Genomic DNA, 26,341 nt, shown 5'->3' on the forward strand with positions numbered 1-26,341 from the left:
TTCAAGTTGTATCAACTTGTTTGTTTGTGAGTTGTAGAAGAGCTTGCGACAAGTCGTTGTAATTTTAAGATGTATGATAAAAATGCACATAGGTAAACACTGAACAAGTAGGTTTACGACAGCAAGTTTAGACAGCAATGATTATCGGGCCAGTCTAGGCTGTGTCGTAGGAGAAATCCAGTTGTCTTGTGACATAGCTGAAAACTCGTACCACAAGTTAAAGAAAGTGCAACAACCGACTTTGACCGCGTCTTAAACATTGATACGAGCCGGAAGAGTGCGTCCTTCGACACGGCGGATATCTGTGTGCCCATGGTGGGATCTGTCTGTGTTCTTCTGTTATCACTGTAATGTGACAAGCTTCACATGGTGATCGGTACATTTAGATATGGCCATATCTAAAACGGGTGAAAATTGAACCGTGTTCTATCAAACAGTCGTGGTTGAGGCTCCGACCTCAAAGCTAGAGGAAGTCGGTGTAAAGTGCCTTTCTCCAAGACGCAAAATTAGTACCTGCTTGGGATTCGAACCCATGAACCGTTGGATTCCAAATCAACAACGCTAGTAACATTCCACCATCAGTCATCCAACTCAGCCAGTTTCAAGAATTTCATGAAGTAGTTTTGATGGAGACTACTTATTTTGGTCAAGGCTCAGTTTAAGACAACCTGAATTATTGCATCTTACAGGTGTACATTGTATGTTTCTGCACCTGTGCATCAGAACTAAACGGCCATGGCTGCCAAGTTCCCAGCGTCAGCTGCGCAGGAAGTCCCACGAGTTTGGGTCTTGCAACTTGAGAATGCCCAGAAAATGCCCCAATATGCATCTACCTGTATTGCCTTATGCAATAGAACTTCAGACATAACGTTCAGAAAACTTGCATCGCTCACTGAAGCCCTCTTTTACACTGGTTGAAGACAATTCAACAAAGTTACAAAGAAGACAAAACACATTTGCAAAGGAATGGATTTTCTTTCGGTACCATTAACACTAGTACTGTATCTATAGGTAACGATGCCTGCAGCAAGTATAAGTGACAGTTTGAAAAATGAACAAATAGGACGAGCGATCGAACAACAGCCCATAAATATTCTTTCTCGCCAGTTTATCGGCCTTCATTCCCCACCGCTCCCCCCGTCATCTTTACTGACTCCGGCCTTTTTCCTGACTTTCTCAAGGTCCGAGCCGTCATCAATTAGCATACTTCACCTCCCTGGCAGTCGTGGGAATCGAGGTGACGACAAACCCCTGTGGCCTTTTCCCTCAGACTACATGCTTGTTTTGGGGAACTGTTGGACAGATCTGTCACTGCTCGCGTCGCATGTGAGTTCCGCAGTCGTGACGGTGTCTCATGGCAAGGCTGGACACGGGCGAAAACTCTGTCGTGCTTTATCCAGAACAATCCTCAGACACGGTTCTGAATAGACCATGCGTATTCAGAACCGTGCTTTATCCAGAACCATGCTCAGACACGGTTCTGGATAGACCTCGCGTATCCATAATGATCATGCCTGTGGCAAATCTACGGTCTTGTATACGCGAAGACTATCCAGAACCGTGCCTGCTCCTAACCATTTCAGGCACAGAACTAGATAATATTAGTCACGGTTCTGGATACGCTAGTGACTCTCCCGAATCGTACCTGATCATAATCCATTCAGGCATAGGACTAGATAGGTACTGATATAAACCCGGCCCCAAGCCTACTGATGAAGGCACTAGACATCCAGGTAGATACATCATACAAAATAAACAGCTGGATAAATTGTGTATAGAGTCAGACGTTTCCGTGGCAGTCCATATGTACGACAGGTTATCGTTTTTTCCACAGGCTTACAAACATTTCTTTGTAAAGACCAAAGATGGGAAAATGAGACATAGGCATCTTCCCCTGCACTAATACTGCCGCCTGTCGATGTCTTCAGTACTGCAGAAAGCTACCCACATATACTTCGAACAACGCGAATCCCCGACTGTCAAGATACAAGGTAATTAGGTCTCATCTTTTACTTTCAACCGAAAGAAATCCTTCCCTGAAAACACATCACCCGACCCTAATTCTATACTATTTTAGCAACTCCTACGTAAACTATTTTTTCCAAAAGCATTGGTTTTGCGAGTTTGCGATGCAGTTGAAGCGCCTCCTGGCAGAAAAGCCCATACAGCAAGCAACTAGAAAGGTAATATTTGCAAGGCAAATGCGTAATGATTACATGTACATGACCATGGTCTAGCTCAACAAAAATTGCTCTGTTTATTCTAACTCAAAGTTACTCATCAAGAATACATATGATGACCAGCTCGTCAATTTTCAAGCTCTGTCCTGCTACATAACGGTAACCCAAAACCACAGGGTGTCTGATACAGCGCCTGTTACCATGGTGATATATATACGTCTGCTCCAGGTCATTGGCTTTTTGTGTTTGGAGAAGAAAGTGAGAAACAATATGTTTTCCTTCCGCGAAGATAAACATAATTTTCGAGACATGTTTGGAACGTATGCAATGTATGACATTGGCTCAGAAAAATCAGAGCCTGAAAAGACAAAGAAAAGTAGTAAGTTTTCAAGTCGTCATACGTTTATTGTGAACTGTTTACGTGTACATTCGTGAGTCCAGCTCGTTTTTGTTAAGATTGTATATGCATGATCAAAATCGAACACGAACCGTGTTTTATATTCAGTGATATAATCACATTAAAAACTGATCAAATGAGTGTAGCGTAATCGACATTCATAGAGCACGGACTTGAAAGTTATAAGGAAAAACATCATAGAAGAAAATGCACTCGATAAGACAACCATGTCCCTTTATACTGTTTCCCATATCAAAGTGTTTCCAAGACATGTATGGATATATTTGACAAATGTAGTAAGTATGCCGGGCTTCGCCTTTAACAATAGCAAGCTATCAGCTAGTTACGCAACCATACCTGTATAGTATACCAGCCAAACATATTTCAGATGTTGAAGATTTAAGGGTTCAGTGTAAAATATATCTTATTGATTGTTGGACATTGCTTGACGGTGTGCAAACTTCCAAAACACATCACATTTCGTTTCCAACGACAAATTGTAACTAACGTCCTCTAATTTTTCCGGAACTTTGTCTGCAACAAATGTTTCTTTGGAATGTGTTCCTAAAACCAAATGCTCCGTGCTACAATAGGCAGACGACATTTTCTTTATCTTTTGTGGTTCACGAGGCTGCCAAACAACATTTAATTTGTTCAGTTCACAATTAGAGAAAGAACACGTCCGTCTGCCTATGTAAATTTCAAAGATGGCGGCCGTGTGCTGGTCAGGTCATCACGGAACAAAGATGGCGGCCGCGTTGATGACATCATCGCCGCTGGTGACGTCATCACCGCATGCGTGGATAGTTGCAGCGGCCGAGCAGCGAGCCCTTGGGCGCCAGGCAGGACAGGCCGTCGGCGCAGGGGCAGCGCCAGAAGCGCCTGGGGGTGTCCAGCGGGTACGGCAGGTAGTCCCCAGCGATGTGGCAGCGGTCGCCCCGGAGGCCCATCGGCTTGCAGACCGGGATCCCCGAGAAGAGGTCCCGCAGTCCCAGCGGGGCGCAGCAAGACTTCTGGCCCCTGGCCTGGATGCACTGGCGGTCACTCTCACATACCTGTGGTAACACAACGGGGACACAGTCAACATAGATCCCATATAGTAACAGATTAAAGGGAGAGGAATTGAACTAAGGCTACAGCCTTCTTCAACACGACTGACCAACTGATTGCGTTACCTCAGGCGGACGCTCTCACATACATATTGATATACGTTATATAGATACGGAATCACTGAAAAGGAGGAAAATTGAACGAACAATGTAATATTCACAACCGGCCTTTTGATAGGAAATCCAGTTGCGCGGGGGTAGCAAATGTGTCTAATCACGGGCAACTCCTCGATTAAGCCACGTTTACAGGCACTAGCTTATATCAGCTTAAAGAAGACTGAATATCCTCCAATTACTTTGTATCAAGGTTCTTTTACGAACCTATAAAATTACATTATGTATGATAAGTGTACTTCTGATGACTGCTTTGTTGTTTCAGAATACATGTACAGTCCCATCGCGGCCACATAGTTGAACGGTGGCACACTTTACAAGATACAAGAAAACGACAAACAACTAATTCTTGCAGCCCTCAGTGTGAGTTAGAAGTTTAAGGCACGATCGAGAAAATTGTTTATTTATCTCCCAGCAGATTTTTTTGTGGCTGCAAGGCACTATCAAACTGGTAGTGCAGTATCCATTTGCCGCCCAAAGATACAAGTACAAAAAAGAGAAAGAAAAAAAAAGAAAGCCCGATAAAACGCCTAAAACACGTAAAAAAAATCCGAAGCCTAAATCTCTTCTTGGGGAGTAGGTGTTCACACGCAAATAACATCATCATGAGATAATGGACTATGTGATACTCTCCACTTGTCCGGGTTTAAGTGCGTTATTCCCCTCGGTACATCTGTGGGATCAGAGGCGGAATAAAAGGGCCGAGTGTTAAACACTTCCATTAACAGGGTGGCAGTTTGAGCACTTAAAGAAAAATGGACGCAACTCAATTTTGGCCCAATACTGTCACGGCGAATTTTCACGAGGTTGCGTGTGTTGACCCCGTCGCACCCTTAGATGTCATCCTCGCTTTCTGACTTTGTCTAGAAAAAAAATCCTTGTTGATGAAGATGGGAGCGTTTTCAGTTAAAGCTGCATTATGTAAGATTGGGACGATATAAAAAGTCAATTTTCTGATCATTTCTCTACAAAGTAAGCTGAATAAATCCTAGTCAATTGCAAATAAGTGCCATTTAGAAAGTGGAGGGGCCAAAATATGAATCGCTATGAGTGTGTGTATAGTTGGAAACAAAACTGTTTACATTCTGATAATTTGTGGTGGCACCACAAACTGAGTGCGCCTCGTGTGGGCTGTTTTATTGCCAACCATAAATGTCAGAAATGTGAGATATTTGCACAAATGTGGTGAAACGTGGAAGTAAATTATAATCACGAAGATTTTTTCCATCAAAAACTCAAAATGTTTCAAGTTTGGTGCAAAAATGTTAGATAATGCCCCTTTCGGGTAGGCTCTAGTTCTACTTTTAAATAGCTGCCTGTTGAACTTGATTAAGTGGAACAATAGATCGAGCACCACTCCAATACTACTGAGAAAGATGCGCCTGAACTTAACTGAGTGGAGGCATAAAGCTTTGAATAACGTTAACAAGTATCATGAGAGTTTTGAGTACCGTAATGTATGTGCATGAAGAATACCTTGTATTGCGAAGAAAGTATCCACTTGTACTCGGAATATGTGGTAGAATGTATCATGAGGAGGCTATGAACATGTAGTTGATACTGGTGAAGAATAATATGTATTGCGAAGAAAGTGTCCACGTGTAATAGCACTCCAGATAAATGTGTGTGCGAACGTGCAAAATGTTTAAGCAACGTTGGGTGAACTTGCTAAACGCTTTGAGTTAATTTCATCGCGAATGCTTTTACTGGTTGCTCCATTCGTAGCGATGGGAAAATGACAGACTCGAGACGGAATTCGACCGGTTTCGACTTTAATTCAGTCTTTATCAAGAATGAGTTTTACTGGTTGCTGTTATAATCATGTATCTTATCATCTTAATTGCATTCTAGAAACTTAAGTATCTACTTTGACTCGACTTACTGCGCAGAAAGTTTGAATGTGGGGCAAAGTTCAAAACACATTTCAGACCTATTATGAAAACACATCAAAACACATTTCAGACCTAGTGCATGAATGAGTGAGAGATTAGAGTGACGTGAATGAGTGAGTGAGTGAATTAGTGATTGAGATTCTAAAGATTAGAAGAAATAGACTCAGCACGATAGTTTTGAATTGAGAATGTCACAGATTTACAGAGTTAATTGATTCCATAGGCAAGACTTACATGCGATAAGTTGTTGGGGGTGGGGGTGTTCGTGAAACACTTGCGCATGAAAAATTGAAATGTGCAGTACCGAATTCTTAGGCAGAAACATGTGTCACTGCGATATTATTTTTATCTTCTAGAACCTGAACGTTTCGAAAATTAATGATTTTAGTTCAATTAGGAATTGGTTAATTTGCATATCTTTATTTCAAATTTTCTTAAAGCAGGTTCTTTGACTCGAAAATCTTTCTTGATCTTGGTCGCGAAAACTTAAAAGTTGAAAATGACGGGAAAAATTATAAAACAGGGAAGTGTACTCTAGAGTGCAAAAGTATGATGCTCAATTCTATTTCATGACATTTATCTGAATTCAAGTGTCTAACTAAAACAGCGAAAGGTTTTTGAATCCCTTGGGAATTTTTTACGAGCAGATTTTTACGCCCTATTTTTTACGCGCACAAAAAAAGTAAACCCTAACCCGTTTGTGGCACCGGAGAACTTGCTGGACACAATAGCAAAACGTGACATACACGTCATTGATACAAACTGAAGCTGTTTAAATTTAGTTCCCGTCTCCGGTTCAAGTTTCTCTGAAATAAACTAATAACCCACTTCAGTTGGGTTCCACGTGTTTTCAAACGCAATTTTTCCACGCGCAGAATACCAATAGCAAAACGTGACATAAATTTGGTTCCCATCTCTTGTGCAAGTTTCTCTGAAATGAACTAACTCACTTCAGTTGGGTTGCAGACAAAGCTAATTGCACATGTACCGAGTCTTTAGACCTTCTAAGCAATTGTTTGTAATGATAGTGTGGGCGATAACAACGATGATAAGGAGGTAGTGACGTACCAAGTATGACAATGGGGTGTGGCAACGATGATAATGGGGTAATTACGCAACGACGATGATAATGAGGTAGTGATGCTGCCACAAACTGCCGGTATAACCGCCCTTTTGCGAAACACACCAGATTCTGTATCTGTATAGCCAGTAGTATGACCACCCTTGGCGTAACACACCAGCTTCTGTATTTGTAAAGCCGGTATAACTGCCCTTCGGCGTAAGATACCAGCTTCTGTATCCGTATTTGCATAGCTGGTACAACCGCCCTTCTGCATAACACAAGTTAGCTTCTGTACAAAACCAATGGTAAGTATCCTCACACCAGCCTACTACAAACGCTGCTCTCGGCGATGTTTTAAAGATTTTACAACTGAGTTGGTATAAATAAATATGAATGCCTAGGCTACCCGGATCCGGTCGTACAAATGTGTAATGTCTGTCCTCCAGGCATTCAGAGTTCCTTACAATGAAATCAGCAAGTGGATCTCCTATAAATAAGTTAATGGTGAACAGCGCGTGTGTCGTGCGCAGAGGTCCCTGTAGCAAGATTATCTTCTCACGTAGTCGCCCTGAGCTGCAGTCGAGGTCTGGCAGAGTTTCACTTCTCTCCCATTATAAAACTATCTGTACGTCTCTTGCGTCGCACACTGTAGTATCATTTTGCGTTTCTACTATCTTTATGTGCATGCCGGTTTACGGCGCACTGCAAACTGACTCAAGTGTATGTCAGAACATATCCACGACCCAGGGCAGGCGCTATGAAAGGACGGCTCTAGACAGGTCAGGCGCACCCTGCATAATGCCGGCAACAATTTCTGTTCCTTTTCGGTGAAGATAGGAAACATTCAAATGAAAGTAGAGACTTTGCCACGGTGAATGGAGGGCAAAAATACTCCCCATTTCTCTCCGAAGGCGAAGCGAACATACAGTTATTATCTGAACATTTTGCCAGAAATAGAAAACTGTGGAAACAAGTTGAAGTGGATATTGCATACAGACAGAATCTGGCGGTGGCATCTAGGATGGTTGACGGCACATTCTGAATAGAATATGTCATTACATATAGTAGTTTGGAACTTGGAACGGCCATTAACACGGTTTGAATGGTTCTCATTACCATCCATGCCCGGCGGCCCGGCAGTATCCTTGCCCTGTCCTTGGTGCTGAAAGTGTGCTAAGCACGTAAACAGGCAATGATAATGTGTGCATGTCCTGCAAATGATGACCCAGTCTCATTATTCAGACTGCACCATTTGATCTTTGCAATAAGGCTACAGCAAGTAATTTTTATGGATGACATCAGCGCGCGCGTTAATTTTCGCCTGATTTAGGAAATGAAAACAAGAAATTTCGTTGTCCTCTGACAGTGGTCAACTTGCTGAAAATAGACAAAGTCCATGATCCATGTCTGTTGCCATGCCGGAACATGGATCGCAGATAAATATGAAGAGAGGAGACAAGATAAGGTTCTGATTCATTGTTTTGTCTTTTACTTTGATGCAGTAAAGAATTTCGTTCCTTTTATATAAGTGATGGAGGTTGAGTAGATGTGATGTTTCATTTGTACAATAATTGAAAACTTGTTTTTCCAAGTTGTTTCAGTGACAAATGGATGATGTAATAGTTGTCAGTAAACTTACCACAGTATACGTATCATTTCTTGTTTTATAAAGTTTATGATGTCAACATTTGAAAACGTAGGAATCTTGCTCTTGTTAGCCCGCCTTTTTTTTCTGGAGATTGAGGATGTCATCCATGAAATTTCCTTGCTGTGGCCGAATTTAATATATTTAACACAGCTTATATGATTGACCTCTGCCCAAATTACCTACAATATGGTTAAACATCAAAGCTGTATTTGAGAATACAATCGCACAGCAGCCTATAGTCCACAGCACTCCTACTAGACTCTAAAAAAGATACGGAGAATCGCTACCTAGCTTATCTATTGTGGTCACTCTATCGTGATAGCCATGCATCCGTGTGGTTACAAGCAGAAGTACTATTCTATCAAATCATCTCATCCATTTTTAAGGAATCGGCGGCAAATGAACTGCAAACACCGAATAATGCCAGCAAGATTAAGAACGGAGTTTCTCTTCTTTTTTGTGAAAGCTAGGTACAAAATATTAAAAATTAATGATTTATTGTAGAGCTTTTGGCATTGCATTTCGTCGTCTACTTCGACATAATTGAAAGCGAAGGTAAAGAATCTTCTGTATAAACCCAGAACCTGCCACCAAGAACAGATTTTTTTTTGTTTTTTTTTTGTGGAAGGTACGAATGACATCCTAATGTCGCCCTCAGATGGACTCCCCCATGGAAGCATAAAAGAGGCAGGCGCCTAGGGACACGGAGAAAGACAGGGGAAGGGGAAACTAGAGCAGCCAAAAAAGACCTGGCTCGAGATTGGATGGCTAGTCCAGGACCGGAGTGGTTGGAGGAAGCTTGTCGGCGCCTTATGCTCCACAGGGAGTGAAGAGGATGAAGTAGTAAGTACGGACGACTCACCCCTGTGACAGTGAGGCCCCACAGACCACACACACCACTCAGGCTGAAGATGACCAGAACTGTGAGGACGAGGAGACGGGAGTTCCCGGAGTGAGGCATGACTCTGGCTCGGGTCTGCACGATCTACACCAGGCGTAACTTACTGACAGCTTTTATATCCCCCGCTGGACGTACTGCCACGTCACGCACTGGTGACGTCCGTGTGGATAGGACATAGCGATAAGTGGTACCTAACGACCTACTTATTAGAAATTTACCAACCCGCGTGGGAAGCGGCGTGGGGAAGGTGTGTTCGTTAGTACATCAAATACGAACCGCTATTGCATTACAAAACGTGCTATTCCGAAATTTGTCTTAGAATAAACAACGTTTTGGAATAAAGCAGGCACGTTTTGGAATGAAAATCATGGAACAGCTGGACCACGATTTGGAATGTTCCAGAACGTGTCCAACCACGCTGTCGAGCATCCAGACTCCATTTTGTACCTAGTACCTGTCAAGTTAGCCTTCTTTGTCTGTCTGTCTGTCTGTCTGTCTTTCTGTGTATGTGTGTGTTTAGATTAGGTTAGAACCAAAACACATGATTATGACCTCAACATGCATTCCACTTTGGAATGGTATATACGTTTTGGAATGCGAAACCCGTTTTCGATTTGAATCTTACCAAGCTAAATTATAGGGCTGCAAATACGAAAAATTTTCCCAAAGTAATGAGTTTCTTTGTCAACGAAATATGCCGCCGACGTTGGTGCCCCCGTAGTGCGTAAGTTGCAATCTCCCGATCATTTCATCATGTATAGCATTGATATGGAAAATCTCGATCGAATCGCAATGGGTAAGACTGAAATGAGACAAATTTACATTAGCCGCTAAGTGTTTTGGCATAGCACATAGTAAAGCGCAAAAGTTAAACATTTCTTCGGTCATCAAGTAGATTACTCTTCAAGTAAAGAATTAGGCTTTGGCTTATTTTGACGATTTTATCAGACTTCGTTTCTTTATATTTTTATCTTCCTTTTTTCGCCAGCAAATCATAGCTACCTGGCAAATGGATACTACCTGGCTATTTGATACTGTTTTTGCAGCCATTAAAAGATCTTCTTTGAGATTACAGGTATATCGGTGTTAGTTCAGCGAACACTTAGTCTTTTTAGCATAAAAAAACTAAGTAGAACACCAAGCCATAAAAAGTGTAACTAAAAGGGTGAGTTATCTAACGTTAGATGACCACTTCAGTTATAGACTTACGTATATATACTTCATAGAAGTTGTTAAGGAGGCTACTTAAGACACAATGACCTACTTCCAGTATCATTATCATAGAAATGTGCGTGGTCAATGACGTATTATGCCAACTTGAGATGGTCGATGATAAAGATGTGGAGTGTCCATCACTTTAATGACGTCTTGAAATGGTGGGTGAATTGTTTTGATCATCATGAACGTAGACACCGGACCTCAAACGTGTCCCTAAAACAACGTCAATGTATGTTAGGCCGTGTTGATTTTATTCTATGTATGTCGTCCTCGCGCGCATGAATTTTCCGTTTCAAAAACGTTTTACTAGCACACCGTAAATGGTAAAAAGTAGCTACAAAATGATTATGATAATAAATTTGATTAATACACATCAATATGAGAGTGATCACCATGACGTCACGGCCAGCGAATGGTAGGCAAAAGAGGGCATGACAGTTAGGTGATTTACCTACCGAAAATTTGCATATGACCTCAAATGATTTAAACGTACATAATGTAAACAAAAAATCAATTGCTCGTATTAGAAATGCCTTGTAGCCAGCAGACACAGTCTACGCTGATACATCTCATTTTGCTCTTCCAGGGGGCTTAGCATAGGAGGCGGCCCAGCTCAGGTACGTGTAGTTTGGTTCCGTACCGCAAGGTGTCGTTGCTATGACGCCAGGACATTGAACGTGATTATTTTAAGATAAACCCAGTGCGCACATGGAGCAAAGTTGCCATTTCATGATAAATCCCTTGCGTACATGAATCAGAATTAGTTTCATGAACGATGCGAGAATTTGCGAGCAGATGTACATATCATATGTATGACACAATAAAGTAAAAAAAAATGTCCCTAGGAGTATGCCAATGTACGTTCGGGAGACTATGTAATGACCTCGGCAATTACAGATAGAATTTTTTAAGTGGGCACGTAAGACACATTAGCGTACTTTGATGGACATGTGAAGAGTCCTTTATTTTCATGTCGTCTCGAAATGGCCGTGAAATGTTCATCATGAAAGACAAGGTGAGATCTAAAACTTGTCACTAGAAGTATGTGAACGTACGGCAGGGTGAGGAGTAAACTTGGTTTGCCATCGATGCCATCGATGTTAGAAATGCTTTGAATGCATTGACGTGCGATAGATAGATAGATAGATAGAGAGAGAGAGATGTAATAGATAGATCGGCGGATAGATCGATGGATGGATGGGTGTGTAGAAGGATGGGTGGATGGATGGATGGATGGATGGATGGATGGATAGATCGATGGATGGATGGATGGATGGATGGATGGATGGATGAATGGATGGATGGATGGATGGATGAATTGATGGAAAGATGGGTGGATGGAAGGAAGGATTCCAGCTTATGATACATAACTACTAGTACCGTTATTAACATAAAAACAGTCGACAGACCTATTGTAAGGACACACTGACTGTATTGTAAGGACACACTGACTTAATTTTATGGATGACATGCTTTGAAGACCCTAAACTAGTGCGCGTGGGCGAATAAAAAAGTCCAGCCCAAAAATGCTGATAAACAACAGGAATACAAATTATAATGATAATTTGCGGTAGTACTTTTACGGCAAGCCGGTAAAGCCTTTTGCGGCATTTATGAGCCGTCTGCACTATCCCGAGCCGCTATGCACTATGGGAGGGGGAAGATATCAATCACCCACACATGCCAGTTCCTGTGTAGCAAGGCAGGGTAAGAAAGGTGAACCATTGCGCGATGGAAGGTTTGAGATAACAGGAGATTTAAAAAAAAAAGTGGGCGGGAGGCTATAACGACGTTTTTACCATTGGAATTGCTGGCAACTATAAAACGCCCATTGCCAGTCCCGAGGTCGAATGTTTCCTGCAGGATTTTTTGTCCATTTTCGACTGAGACCCCAGGATAGCGCAAGCGCAGTACCCACAGATCCACGAAGGTTAACACGAAGTGACCAGGGACATCTCTGGACCGTGTGTACTGTGGTCTGCGAATAATGTTATTCCCAAAAGGCTGGCGTACGCCTGAAAAGACATCCGCGCATACCGCTTTGCTTCTGTTCGGGCCCCGGCCTAAGGCCCCCTCTTTTACCAGCCATATCTTAACCCGAACAGAGGGCATAGCGCGCGGGATTTGGTACTGTACTGAGTTCTTAAGTTCTGTGGAGCTTCGACAGCCTGGGTGCCATCCTCCGTAGTTACCGCCGGCTCCCTATTGTCGCTAGCTACCATGGACCACAGAGGATGGCACCAGGCCAGAGCCTCGGAGGACCGGAGGTGATTTTTAGTTGAGAACAGGCGGGAATCAATGTGCGCGCGAATGTCCTCCTTAAAATTAAACCAATGTCGTCTGAATGAGGAACTACGCATCTACGTACGGAATCACTTTTCTCAACAGACCAATTGCAGAAGTCACACTCTTTAAAATGAACCGACAACACGTCGATACGTGGCACTTCATACCGATTACTTGCAGTAATTTCTTCCTGTTTCCTCAATTTATCTGACAAAATGCTGTAATCATATACATTTACCACGGCATATCAAGCAGTAAGTGTAGGTGATTATTTCAATATTCGGCATTGTGGAGTAAAATTACAATGACGTTTCCTGATAACACGTTTGTGCGCAAATCCCGTCACACATTCAGACCTTCCGAACTCCAGCCGACCAAGGTCAAGGTTGGCTGAAGTTCGGGAGCGGTCTGACCAGATTTAGGCCCGCCTACATTTCTGTACGAATCAGATTGAATTTGAGTCCAATTTGAAAGTCGACCACGCCTCAACTTACTCCCGAACACCAGCCAACCGCTAGTCAACTATTGCAGAACCTCACATCCACACTCGAATGTTTCAAACATTTTGAAACATTTGGGTGGCGCATCCGAACAGTAGCCAACCTGGCTGAACCGACCCAACCGACCTTCCTCTCGACCTACTCCTAGCCATGGCTGGGGAGTTCGGCAGTGTTCGGGAGGCCATATTCGGCTCAGTGTGACAGGGACCTGACTGGGCTGCTCCCTGGTGCGGAGGATCTTACTGTTAATCGCGGGCATTTTGCTTCGAAACGTCTCCGTGAAGTTAACGTTTACCATACATAATGTTACATATTGTACCGAACAATTTAGATACAGATATTTTACAACTATACATTAAGCAACCACAACATGGAATTTTACATACGTTCATCTCTGAAAGATATACTTCCGCGACAGCAGGGGTACTTTCTATAAACATAAAAAAGGATTCGCAAACCTACCCAGATAAAAGACCTGGGAATAATGCCGCCCGACACGATAGACGTGCACATCAGAAGCAACAGGGACAGGTACAGTCTGACCATAGTGACAACCTCTGCTGCAGGAGCTGACTTCAGACACGCGCTAGCTTCGGTACAAAACATCAAGTGATCGGCTTGCTCTTATTCCAATTGAATTGTCCAATCTCCTGTCTACTCACCGTTCTACGATATAATAAAGTTATATAGCGTTGTAAGATCATAGTGCAAGCCCCTCTGGCTGTCCGTAAAGTTGATTACAACATGTAAAACATGCGTCATCAAAGTACGCTGCAATTATCCTGCCAGCCTGAAGAGCTGTTAGAGAATATTGGAGATCGTGAATATGCGAACTGTGGCTGAACAATGGAGACTAACGAGTCAAGAGCAATTAACGATTGAAACGTTACATTGCAGCTTGTTAATAACTTCAAGTACTAGAGTTATCAAGCCAGGATTGAGGTGTTCAAAGCTGGGTTTTTTTCCTAGTACTCTCGTAGATTGGAACTAGCTGCCATCATGTACAGCAGGGGCATCATCACTAGATAGATTTAAACAGCAAATTTATATACAACAGTTCGTTCGAATAATTCGGTGAATATAGCCAGCTGCCGAAATGAAATGAAAATGAAGCGTCTTTCATTTGCCATATCTAGTCTGTGTTTAGTCATTTGTTCAACCTTCATGACCACGAAGATTTCATAAGAAAGGAAACTTGTTTTGCCACGCTTGCATCAGTTTGGGGTTCCCAGAGGATGCCATAGATAGAATCAAATCAACTTGGCCTAATGTGGTACAAAACAAATTCATAGTAATCTACAGTAAAAACATGATTTTGAACGTTGAGAAAAAATATAAGGATTTCGAGCGTTGAAGTTAGTAAATTATACCAAGACCACAAAGGCCACAAATGTTACCTAAATACAGGGAGGTTTCAGTCGGTCACCATTCGTGTCAATGCCCTGTCCTAAAAACGTACAAAGCATTTAGATCAATCCAGAAACACGAATGTGTGGTTTGATCAGATTTCAGGTAAAGCGTCTTCAGTACCTTTGATATTAATTGAATGACGTTTGTACTACTCTAGTCTGTTGTAAAAGCAAGGCCTCGAGGCATCAGCCTAAGTCGGTGGAGAAAGCTTGGTTCGGGCTACGCTCCAAGGTACGTAATACTCTACCTTCTACCGTACGAGATATGCAGTAAACTTCATTCCTGTCCACGCAAAACTGATCCAACACAAAGCCTCGGACTAAAACTGACATTTCGTCAGATTAAACACTTCACTATCTTCAATTTGCAGACGCAGGTTCTTTACGACACCACGCTTGTTCGTGACACTACTGCGTGTGACTCGTCGGTCTGCCGTGACCAGAGCAATCACTCAAACTGACAGACGCTCTGGAAGAGAGCAGTAAAACATATCATACCTCCAACAAGCCCAGGAAAATACTGGCAGCCGCAGGACGAGCTGTAAGCAAAGCCACCAATATGAGCACCAAAACAGCCATGACGACTCCCTGTATGTAGTCTGTCTGTTAGTGACTTCTGCTGACAACGCCAGGGTTATATCAACTCGTGCCTACGTATGCAATATCCTAATTAAGGCCTAACGACGGTTTGTAGTGTAACAAAACACTGTTGTCAAGAACGGGCTCATTATGCGTGATCGGCATATATATTCAAGTGACAATTTCTGGAGCTGGGATTTTCGAAATTGACGTCAGTTTTGCGTAGAATCAGGTAATCCCATTGTTACACTGATCCGTCCTGACGTCAAATGAAATATCACACCACCAAATCAACTTTCCTTGAAAGAAAATCAAGTATTCTTTAAAGTTATCATAATCACGTTAAGACGCACGCACGTCTACAGCACGGTAATGTTTAAATATTTACAGCAATATGTTAATGAAGGTTAGACATCCAGGTAAACGATATTCAAAACTATTCAAACTCTACCACATGTACTGGGTCATTACGGGCATATGTTCCGGACGTTTTGAGTGACATCCGTCACTCTTCTTCAGCGTTTTAAAAAGAAATAAGAGAACTAGTCAAAACTCTCACATGTAACATAACTGAAAAGACAACAGTTGAAACACTCCTTTGCAAATGAGGATAAGGTACTCCTATCTTACTGGTAAGACAACAGCATAGGAACTGCTACTGTCACTTGGGTGGTGACAGGGCGGAGTCTCATGCACTCGAGAGTTCTACACGTAGTCCTCCCTTCCGCTCGTAGATGTCCTCACTAACTAATACTATCAGCGATAACATACATTATACTATATAGCCCGGATTGTCTGGCTAGCGGTAATGAAATGTTAGAATTGTTAGAAGATAGACTCCCGGTGACACCATCTATTTGCAAAGCCTTCACATACGGGACAAAACGTAAAAGCGGAAAAAAATTTGAAAGAGACTACACAAATAAACATGGGTACTTTTAGATGACGATTGTACCGTTAAGCCTGATCGTGTCCCGTACCTGTTACATGTAGGGGACCTGAGAAACCCCTGTCACACATTCAGAACCTTCCTCGACCACCTAACAACCAAGATTGGCTCAAGTTCGGTTACGTTCTGACCAGATATAGGCCACGCGTACCTTTCGTTGTGAATCTAATCGAATTCAATATAAATTTGAGTTAGACTTGACCCCCGAACAGGCTCCAGACACTGCTGACCTCCTCCCGGACACCGACCAACCGCCAGCCAACTGACCATGCCTCCACCTACTCCTGACTAACCATGGTTTGGGGAGGTCGGCAGTGTTAGCGAGGAAATATCCGGCTATGTGTGACACCGTACAACTTCAACTTCAATGATCATCTATTGAATAATACTGGATATTTACAGCACTGTTGCTTCACTAGATATTCACGTGCACAGGAAGGTACAATTTTGGAACAACTTTTGTGTTTTAAGTCATCGTTGCCCTGATGGAAAAAAAGTCGAACGTTATAACCAACTGGTTGTTGAATATAGAACCTTCTTGTAAAGTCTCTTACCAAGATGATGAAATTAACCAGCATGTACTTGCATTAATTCTCAACAGTACAATCTAGTAAAGTGCAACTTCAGTCAGAAAGGACGTGCTTCACTCACCCCTATCATGTTCAGGAACATTCCCTGCGTCAAAGTGGTCATCATGAAGCAAAGCAGCAGCAAGTTGGTGCCCATTGTCTTGTCTCGTCTGTCCGGCCCTCGGTACTCTCAATCACCAGTGATTCTACCGTTATTATACACAAGGGTGCGCCTGCGCGATGATTTAAAAATTTCAGATGTATCGGTGCACCCCTGATGACCAGTGACTAGCCTTGAAGAGAGTGTAATCGCGTTTCCCGGTGTCGTCAGTGTGCGATGAAACCGACACACGCATCAATTCCCTTCGGTTACAAAGACACCGCGTTTGAATACCACAAGAAAGTCTTTCCTACGCCGCAGGAAATTGCTTCCCACAGCGGATCGGCGTCCATTAACAGGCCGACCCCCTAAATGCGTAAATGAGACCATCCAGAAATAAAGCACTTTGTTACAAATGGACGGATGGAACTTTTACGTCATCGGGGGACGTATTAAGTGAAATGTGCCCAAGCGTAAGAGGGACTTCAAGTTTACTGTAGATAATGTGGATAATGTTTTTATGACCTCCAGTAACTGGGGTCGCGACTTCTTCCTTGTAAGTTAAGTCTACATTATGTTGGTTGTGAATCATTTACTTCTTGTCACGTATTTCTATACCGACGGTCCTCAGTTACTTACCAAATAAATAGTCTCAGAGAGGAAAATGCCCACTTCATTGCTAGAAAGGGAATAATTGGAATTGCAATGGTGGATTCAAGAAGGTTAGTCAAGTGGCTTTTTTGGTCACATCGACGGAGTTAATTCGCTTAGACGTCGCCAGAAAGGTGCTAAAAATGAGGTTAAGTGTACTAAAAGAACAACATTTGTAGTAACAGATAATTTATCTTTTTAACAGCGTTTTACGGTGAGTGTTTTCTGGATGCCAGATAAAAGCATTTCCCATTAATACAAACAGGCGAACCCAACTTTCCAGAACGTTTACATGTGAATAAAATGTAATTGCAGATGTCTTGACTCCATTTATCACACTGTTAACTGGTTGCTTCATACGCAGAATCTTTATTGATGATCACGATTCGTGTAACCGATACACGGTTTAGTAGATATAGTAGATAAGACTCAATAACACGCATGGCAAGTTACATTAGGCTATAGCAAGTAAACTTTATGGATGACATCCTACGCAGTCTCCAAATCTAGTGTGATAGGGCGAAAGAAAACAAGGCGGGCAAAAAAAACAAGATTCCTACATTTTCATATTTTGACGTCATAAACCTTGTTAAACAAGCAATGATACTTATATTGTGATATGTTTACTGTCAACTATTGCAACATCCATTTGTCGCTGAAACAACTTTGAAAAATTTTGAAATTTAAGTTTGAAATCTAAGTTTTCAATCATCGTGCAAATGGTGTTGATTCAGTGGGAACATCACGTATACGCATCCACTATTACATATAAAAGGAATGAAATACAACACTTCATCAAAGTAAAAGACCAAAAAAAATTAAATCAGAGCCTTGCCTTGTCTCCTCTCTTCATATTTATCGGCCACCCACGTTCCGGCATGGCAACAGACATATTTGCCAATTTTCGGCATGTTGACTACTGTCAGAGGCCAACAGAATTTCTTTTTTTCCCAAAAATCAGGCGAAAATTAATGCGAGTGGTGATGTCATCCATAAAAATTACTTGCTGTGGCCTTACAAAGAGAGAGACACAAACAAAGTAATCATCTCAACAACTGGATGCATGTTAAGACGGTTTCCTACAGCTCTGACATCCAGTCAGTTATTAATGGTGCTGCTTTCTGCATTTACGCTATCTATTTAGAGTGTCTCTTCCCCTTCAATCATCTCACAAACTGGCACGACAAAACCGAGATAACTTCCCCCATTTCACCCCAATGTTACGCTGAATAGACCTACTGACGTAGGAAGAAATTCTACCGCTGATTACACGTGAAAGCCTGATTCACATCCCATACGACATGATCTTTATAAGCCTCATAGTATAATTGTTCCTGTATAGCAGTAGATGCCATACATTTTACCCTAATTGCACAATTGATGTGCATCATGCTTATGTTTATCATACAGGTTGCAAGGACGAACGAAATCTTCAACGACCACGAAGGTTAATCTTTAAGTGTCTAAGCGATCAAATCATTGCCTCAGTACATGCAAGAAACCGACGCGATTTTGTCCTCCAAGAGGAGTGTGTGTTTGCCGGCAATCTGAGTTCAAGCTTCCATAGTCATTTGTGAACACTTCTTTGTTAATGATCAAAATACGTCCATGCAAATAGCATCAATATAAAAAGGTTGAACAGAATAGTTTGATCTGAACGCCCTTAAATTATGCATGTTAATCAAATTTATGACTCAACGACGAGTCGGTTTTACAACAAACATGACATACGTTTCTCAGAAGCCAGATACGTGGGTGGATAGCTGTCCACCTGTCCACCCCGGCATTGTCCCGCGGCTAAATAAAACTGTGTGGGCGGTCGCAGGAGGCACTTCTTCTTACAACTTAATAGCAGTGATGAAAATACTAATTTGAACTCTCCAGCAGAGGGTTAGGCTTTGGTTTATTTTATTTTTGTTACCCTTTTAGCCAGGTGGGGGGGGGGGCTTTCTTTTTTTTTTATGGTATATTTTTTCGGCAGCCAATTTGATACAGTCTTGCCGATTTGATACTGTCTTGCCAATTTGAAACTGTTTTGCCCATTTCCATTTGATACTGCCTTGTAGCCACCAAAAGATCTGCTTGGACATTACAGAACAAGGTCTTCCTTTTTCCGATGGTTTGTCAAAAACATAGAAAACGGAAAATAAGCGGCTTTTTAATGCTAAATCCATATTCATATTCTAGTACCTTTTACATAGCCCGCAGGGTATCCTGTGTTGAGGGAGATAGTTGTAGCTGAGTGCGCCTGCTGTGGGTAGATGATTAAGACTTTCCAGGCGATGCCGCAAAGTTAGACATCAGCGCCTTTAGGCACAAAGATCTCTGATAACAGAGTTTGATCAATGTACACCACTTTATAATGGAGTAGAAGGCTGCATATCAATGTGTTATGTGAGACGGGTCACATTCAGTGGGTCGTTGTGTCTTCAGGCGTGCCTATTTTTTGTTTTGTCTTTCTTCTGTTACTCAAAGGCAGGACGGTTTTGCCGAAGCAATACGCTTATATCAGTGGCACTGTTTTTTAGGATCATGTCATTTAAACATTTAAACTTTAATACGCAAGACTCAATATGTACTTGGGCAGGGAGAGCGTAAGTGCATATTGCAAGTGCACCCTCTCTGAATGGGATGCAATTGTGTCACAATTTTACCAAAAAATTACAAAGACAATAAATGACATAGAGATTACGAAGTAAAAAAGAGCGTCCAGTGCCTTCTTGTTTTGAAACACGGAAAAGCGTGCCGGATTAATAATATTACTCGTATCTGACAACAACGAAGAGCCGCAGGACTTGATTATAATAATGATGTGCACATCTGGGTACAGGCAGTATAACAGGATGCTTTTCTGATGCTTCCGCTACTTTCATTGTGCACAGAACGGGCTACTAATGTTCCCGCCTACGTGTGTAATAGAGGAGCTAGGAAGAAAGGAGTTCAATGAGCTTGTGTTCTCACTGTACACACAGGTGGACCTTTTCATGAGTTCTCTGGTGATCCGATACGCTGAGACTTTCGGTCTCAAGGGAGCGACATCCTTTCAAATGAATAGAGAGGCGTGAACGTAGATATTGATATTTCTACACGGTTGATGGGAACGATACTTTTATTTACAATGCGGTCCCAAACGTACAGGAGAGTGACTGAGTGTATACATGATTGTTGCCAAGTAAAAATCAAACAAGAGAACAGCATACGTATATATAGCCTCTCAGGCAATGTATTTTGTAAACACGTTTGGGACCGCAATCTAGCTCTAACCAATCAGAATTGCCAGGAGAGCAAGACGACAGACGGTCACCGAAACGTAGGCTGTATGAAACATTTAGTTGAATGTGTAAAAACTTCTTTATTCGGTGACTTACTAACCTGATGAAACTATTCACGGACCCTGTCAAATGTAATCTTTTACCCACGAAACTTTTCATCAGGTTGGTGAATGATTCTATAGCAAAGTTCTTTATTCACAGCCACTTGTTTAACAAAAGCCGACCGTATATTTCGACGATCGTCTGCCATCTTCAACAGGGCAATTATTGCCGATTCATTCATCAGGGCAATTATGACTGATTCACTGTGCGTTTTTTCTAATCAATACAAAATGAGCCTGATGTTAGCATCGTTATACAATACGATATTCGGCTCAATCACGTGCACTATTATCACGTTAATATACCTCAAAGTTACTTAATTGCACGCATTGTGTTCCTTGTTACCTCTGTCAATTACATCATACATGATACATAATTAGATAGTACTAGTATATGATTGTATAAATCATCATCTTCAGATCGGGAGTTTGAGTATAAATAAACAATCAAAAAAGTAGAAAATCTCTGAGAGGAGTTCAACTGTAATTGTGCAATTGTTTACTGCAGTCTTGAACTTGGCCATATTAAGAATGTCAGGGAAGACCGAGGCTGGTAATTAGTTCCACAGCCTGCTAGTCCTTGGAGCTAAGGTAGATGAATGTTTGAAATTTTTCAGCAGGGCCATACAGTAGTCAATACAAGAGTATCATCAACTTGGGAACGACTCTTTGAACGTGCCATTCCCCAACGTTGTGGTACTTCCTGACATTGCCACGTCCAGACCTAGACTGGCGCGTTGAACTGTGCAACATCTAGTTTTCTACTCGCTTCTGTATACCCATATCTTGTCTATGATACTCTTGTAGACGTCTAGACAAGAAAAACCCAGGGGTTCTCTTTGGAACAGATCAGCATAGAACTTCATACTGTCGACACGGTTATTGTTCCCCCTGAAGCTTCCCCAGTTGAATCGACTGACGCAATAGCCCAGGGTACCATCCTACTTGTATGCCGGGGCTCCCACACTCGCTTCCCTAAGAAGAAGGGAAGCGAGTGTGGGAGCCCCGGCATACAAGTAGGATGGTACCCAGGCTACTGACGCAAATGATCGAGGTCGTAAAGACAGATGACAGACTTCTAACTGACGTAAAACGCAAATGACAGACTTTTGACTGACGTAAAAAAGCAGATGACAGACTTTTGACTGACGTAAAAAAGCAGATGACAGGCTTCAAAGTAACAACTGACTGACTTCCATACCGCATATTTGTCTGTGGGTAATACGTACTCATATGTTACTTAGATAACAATAAATTCTGCCGTTTAACATGTCATATGTCCAACGAAACGGTACTCTTTCTTCTCTTGGAGTTCACTTTCAGCTTTAAACACTATTATATACACACAACACGTTATACCATAATACTAGTAACTGTTTTCTGAAACTTTACTTGAGAAGAGAATGGTTTTTAATTCAACTTGCTTGTGGGTTACCGCGATAAGGCTATTTAAGGTTCCCGGGATAAGCTTCGTCTCCTCTGACATTCTGGCTTGTTTGAAGGTAAAGGACTTTAATTCTCTTGTGACTAACCTTCACGAAAAGTTCACCTAAAGTTTTTTTTTAACTTTTCCAATTGTTATGTCGACGTAGGAGAGAAAATGGAAAGATTGATTGAGAATGTGCATGATTGTCACAGTGGGAACTATCACTAAGTACACCACATCCAGCGGCTTGCTGTTTCACCCAGCACGCACTTACTCAGTGCGTCAACTTTAATCCACAGTCTTACCTTTGATAAAACGGGAAGCAATCCCGGTGTTTGACATCGTCATTAGCGGGCAGTCTCGGACACGGGGGGCGTAGACTGGCGCAGGAAAGGGGTAATCTATCATGTCGAGACGTCTGGTGGAAACCAGCGGTATATAAGGAGACCTGCGGAGAAAGCCTCGTCACACCTGAGTGGAGAAGAGGTACCGAACTGAACATGTCTGTCCCGTGCGTCGTCTGTCTGATGGTCCTGATGACTTTCAGCTTGTCCTCAGCAGTTGTTGTCGTCACAGGGGTAAGAGTGCTTGTTTATTGGTCCAGTTCTACTAGTCTCCTTGTTAGGCTTACGAGTTGAACTTTTGTTTGGGGGGCTTACATGTATTTTGTGCCTTTTTTAAATTTCTATCGTATGAGACTGTAGATTGAAGCAATGAGAATATTTGTGTTGCTTTTTTTGTTGATTTTATTCCCCTAAGTAGGCTTACGAGTTGGACTTTTGGGGGGCTTATTTTGTGCTTTTTTAAAATTGTTTATCGTTTAAGATTGTAGATTGTAGATATGTCATAATGTTTCGTTAACCATAAAATCTAGAACGGCCATACTATACTACGTGTATTAGGTAAAAAAAGCATAATATGATAAACAACAAAATAATCCCAACTTGTAAACTTGCTAAATTGCTTTATCGTATAAGATGCCAAATACTGGCGGCAGAATTGATTGTGTTCAATGGTAAGTGTTGACGCTGACAACTTAGGTTATTCCATGACATATAAAAACCCAGGAAAGAAACTGCCCATGATGGTACGACAAGCCGTTTTGCTACAATTGTTCTCGGTAATTGTAGGTGCATACGGATGTACAAGGACAGGTAATACTGTTGAAAACAGGAAAAATATACCTGTTGGTTGTGATATCATGTTTTATCACCAAAAATTCTTGTGTAATGTAATATATAACAAAGTGCATGATCTCAAAATTTGAAAATGTAGCGCTAGGAATCTTTTTTTTTTAATTGCCCACCTTGTTTATTTGCCCTAGCGCGCATTCAATTTGGAGTCTGTGGGCGATGTCATACATAAAATGTACCTGCTATGGACTACATTTGTATGCCTGTTGAGTAAGGGGTTACCACGGAGTTACTCTGTAATCACTGTAAGCATCGCAGGTATCAATGCTTTGCTATCATTAACAACGGTATGATAGTTGGGAACGTCATACGGTTAATACATGACCAAAGTGCTTCTCTAAAAAGATTTGTTAAAAAATGACGTGCGTCGTGTAAAAAATTCTAATTGGCCAATCACAGTCACAAATGGTACTCTTACGTGCATACTGTTGGGTAATTATACGGCTAGCTTTGAAATATAATAGGATGTCAGTTGACACATGTTGCAAATCTGTCACGACCTAAGTACTCGTGTTTCAAAGCCTTGTGCGTAGGCGTTCTAATTTTGTGGGTGCCACAAAGAATTATGGACAATTTTGACATTAAAAAACACAAAGGACCGCTTTTGCCTCTCGGCACAATTGTATTCGACTTTTTACGAATATCCCTTAAGATTTGGCTGGACCCACGATTCGTAATTTACTTCATGTTCAGCTGCATTAGAGGGACTATCCATTCTACTGTACAGTAAATGTAGTAAAAGTTCGCTCACTTCAATAGTAAAAGGAAGTTGAACATGAGTTCCACGATCTCATCCCGTTACCAAATGATGTTAACCGTTCCACCATTTGACTTATCGTGCTAAACTGCACACACACACACAAATGCTTACCTTCGCAGTAGGAAAATATGATATTGTTTTTGCTCAGTTTCGTCTTCTTCTCCAAACACGTATGGTATATAACCTAGTCCAGACGGCTGTAACCATCATGAGTAACTGGTGCTTTACCCCTCTGGAACAAAGGTTAATATGTAAATGTTGTAATCTGAATAGAATAGAGGACGAATGTCACTTTGTTATAGAATGTAGATTATATAGTAAAGAGAGAAGTGATCTGTATAGGCTTGTACAAAACCTATTTCCTTATTTCATACACTTGAGCACTGTAGAAAAATTCATATTCCTGATGCGACTTGACAAACCTTCCATCGATAAACATATCTGTTCATTTATCTCTACCATAACTGAAAAGCGAGAAGTCGAATTTATGTGATGATAGTTAGTTTTATTTTGTATATATTTCTCCATTATGTTTTGTTTTGACCTGTACTTAGCCCAGTGTGGCAAAAATGTGCAATAAAGGTCGTCATTCATATTCATATTTTATCACCGTTGAAGTACATTATGTAGCAAGTTGGAGGGGCTGGTCACAATATATATGAATGTGTTTCAGACAGATTAAACAGTGTCTAGACCATGTTAGGGTAAATATAATGTATTTGTTTGGGAATGTTACCTCTCTAGATTTTTATCATTGCTATGTTTTATTTTATTTCAGGTGTGTAAGAGTGACTCGGAGTGTATGGCGGCTAAAGGACAGGGTGCGTGCTGCGCGGCCATGAGTCCAGACCCGTTGTTCCGCGGAGTTCCCGTCTGTAAGATGACGGGTCAGGAGAAGGAGCCGTGCCACGTCGCCTCCAACGTGCTGCCCTACCCGCTGCCCAGTCCCCGGGTGTTCTGGCGCTGTCCGTGCGGGCCCGGGCTGCACTGTGTGGCGCCCAGGGGCGGGAAAGTCGGCCGCTGCAAGAGGGATAGCCAGGCTTTCGGCGCAGGATTGGACGGAGAGGACCTAGTGGTTTAAAACATTGGAACGTTCGAACCGTAGAACGCCGTCATTCGAACGCCAACATTCGAACGCGTTCGAACGAATGTCTCATAAACACAAAGTCCGTTCTTAGAGCGTGTTCGAATGTTAGTGAAAACGACGCTATCATCCCTTTTGTGCAATGACGCAGTCAGTTTTTTGTGGTCCTTACTACTACTAGCCGTGACAACTCCTGGAGGGCGCCCAAGGGTTTGCTTATTGTCTTATCACCCGGTACAATCTACGCCATTCTACGTCATCAAAATGATGCTAAGTGAGTGGTGGAGTTTCCTCAGGGTAATCTGATCTAGTCTACAGGGTATACGTACTATAGTATCGCATAATATCATCTGATGCCACATATTAGCCTGACGTCTTCAAATTTGCATGCAAATTGGACCGTATGACGGCAGTAAATTACGCTCCTTTGTCTCCACGTAATCTTAAAACTTGACGATGAGATACACTACCATCTCACACCAATATCCCTGAAGGACGCTAGAAGACCAAATAGTAGCACTCGAGTTCCGCAACTCACGTGTACTAAGCGGCTGCCCCGCGCCATTTTGAAGACGTAGATTGTGACCCCTGTTGCCTTGGCAACTGTTGGAGGACTTAAGTGAATAATTCCATCAAGTTGCCATGGAATTGTATCACAGGGTTCTTCATCCAACAACTAGTGCGGGATATCGCATTCGACGTTTTGGGGACCGTCTGTCACCATCTAAAGGGCAACAATGAGTTGTTCTGGTGTTGAAAGTTACAGCACGAATCAGAACCAGTTGTCTTTCTGTCATCTTCTTCAGGGCAAGAAAAAAAGACTGGTTCTGATTCGTACTGCTACTCGCAGAACCAGAACAACGTAACTCATTCTTGCCAGAAGAAGGTGACAGACGGTCACCAAAATTTCTGAGGCAAATATCCACTGGTTATTAAATAA

The 26,341-nt window shown here is 42.0% G+C and overlaps 2 protein-coding genes across 3 annotated transcripts; one reads left to right on the top strand and one right to left on the bottom strand.

Annotated features, from left to right (window-relative positions):
* Nucleotides 1-2,993: 2,993 nt before the first annotated feature.
* On the bottom strand, nt 2,994-17,187 carry LOC109483233 (toxin MIT1-like). 2 transcript variants are annotated; one of them, XM_019786226.1, is made up of 2 exons: nt 16,897-17,187; nt 2,994-3,632 (listed from the first exon to the last, which is right to left on the bottom strand). In XM_019786226.1, exons 1-2 carry the CDS (start codon nt 16,969-16,971, stop codon nt 3,366-3,368), a joined length of 342 nt encoding a protein of 113 aa, XP_019641785.1. In that variant the 5' UTR covers nt 16,972-17,187; the 3' UTR covers nt 2,994-3,365. The 2 variants fall into 2 exon arrangements, with proteins under 2 accessions (XP_019641785.1, XP_019641777.1); XM_019786218.1 differs by lacking the exon at nt 16,897-17,187 and adding an exon at nt 9,266-9,527.
* A 5,677-nt stretch (nt 17,188-22,864) lies between these two features.
* LOC109482295 (toxin MIT1-like) lies at nt 22,865-25,642 on the top strand. The gene is made up of 2 exons (XM_019784983.1): nt 22,865-22,942; nt 25,096-25,642. The coding sequence occupies exons 1-2, from the start codon at nt 22,865-22,867 to the stop codon at nt 25,396-25,398; spliced, it is 381 nt and encodes a 126-aa protein (XP_019640542.1). The 3' UTR covers nt 25,399-25,642.
* The last annotated feature ends 699 nt before the right edge of the window (nt 25,643-26,341 follow it).

Source organism: Branchiostoma belcheri, unplaced genomic scaffold, assembly GCF_001625305.1.
Source record: "Branchiostoma belcheri isolate BF01 breed outbred unplaced genomic scaffold, Haploidv18h27 scaffold11, whole genome shotgun sequence".
Lineage (NCBI taxonomy): Eukaryota > Metazoa > Chordata > Leptocardii > Amphioxiformes > Branchiostomatidae > Branchiostoma > Branchiostoma belcheri.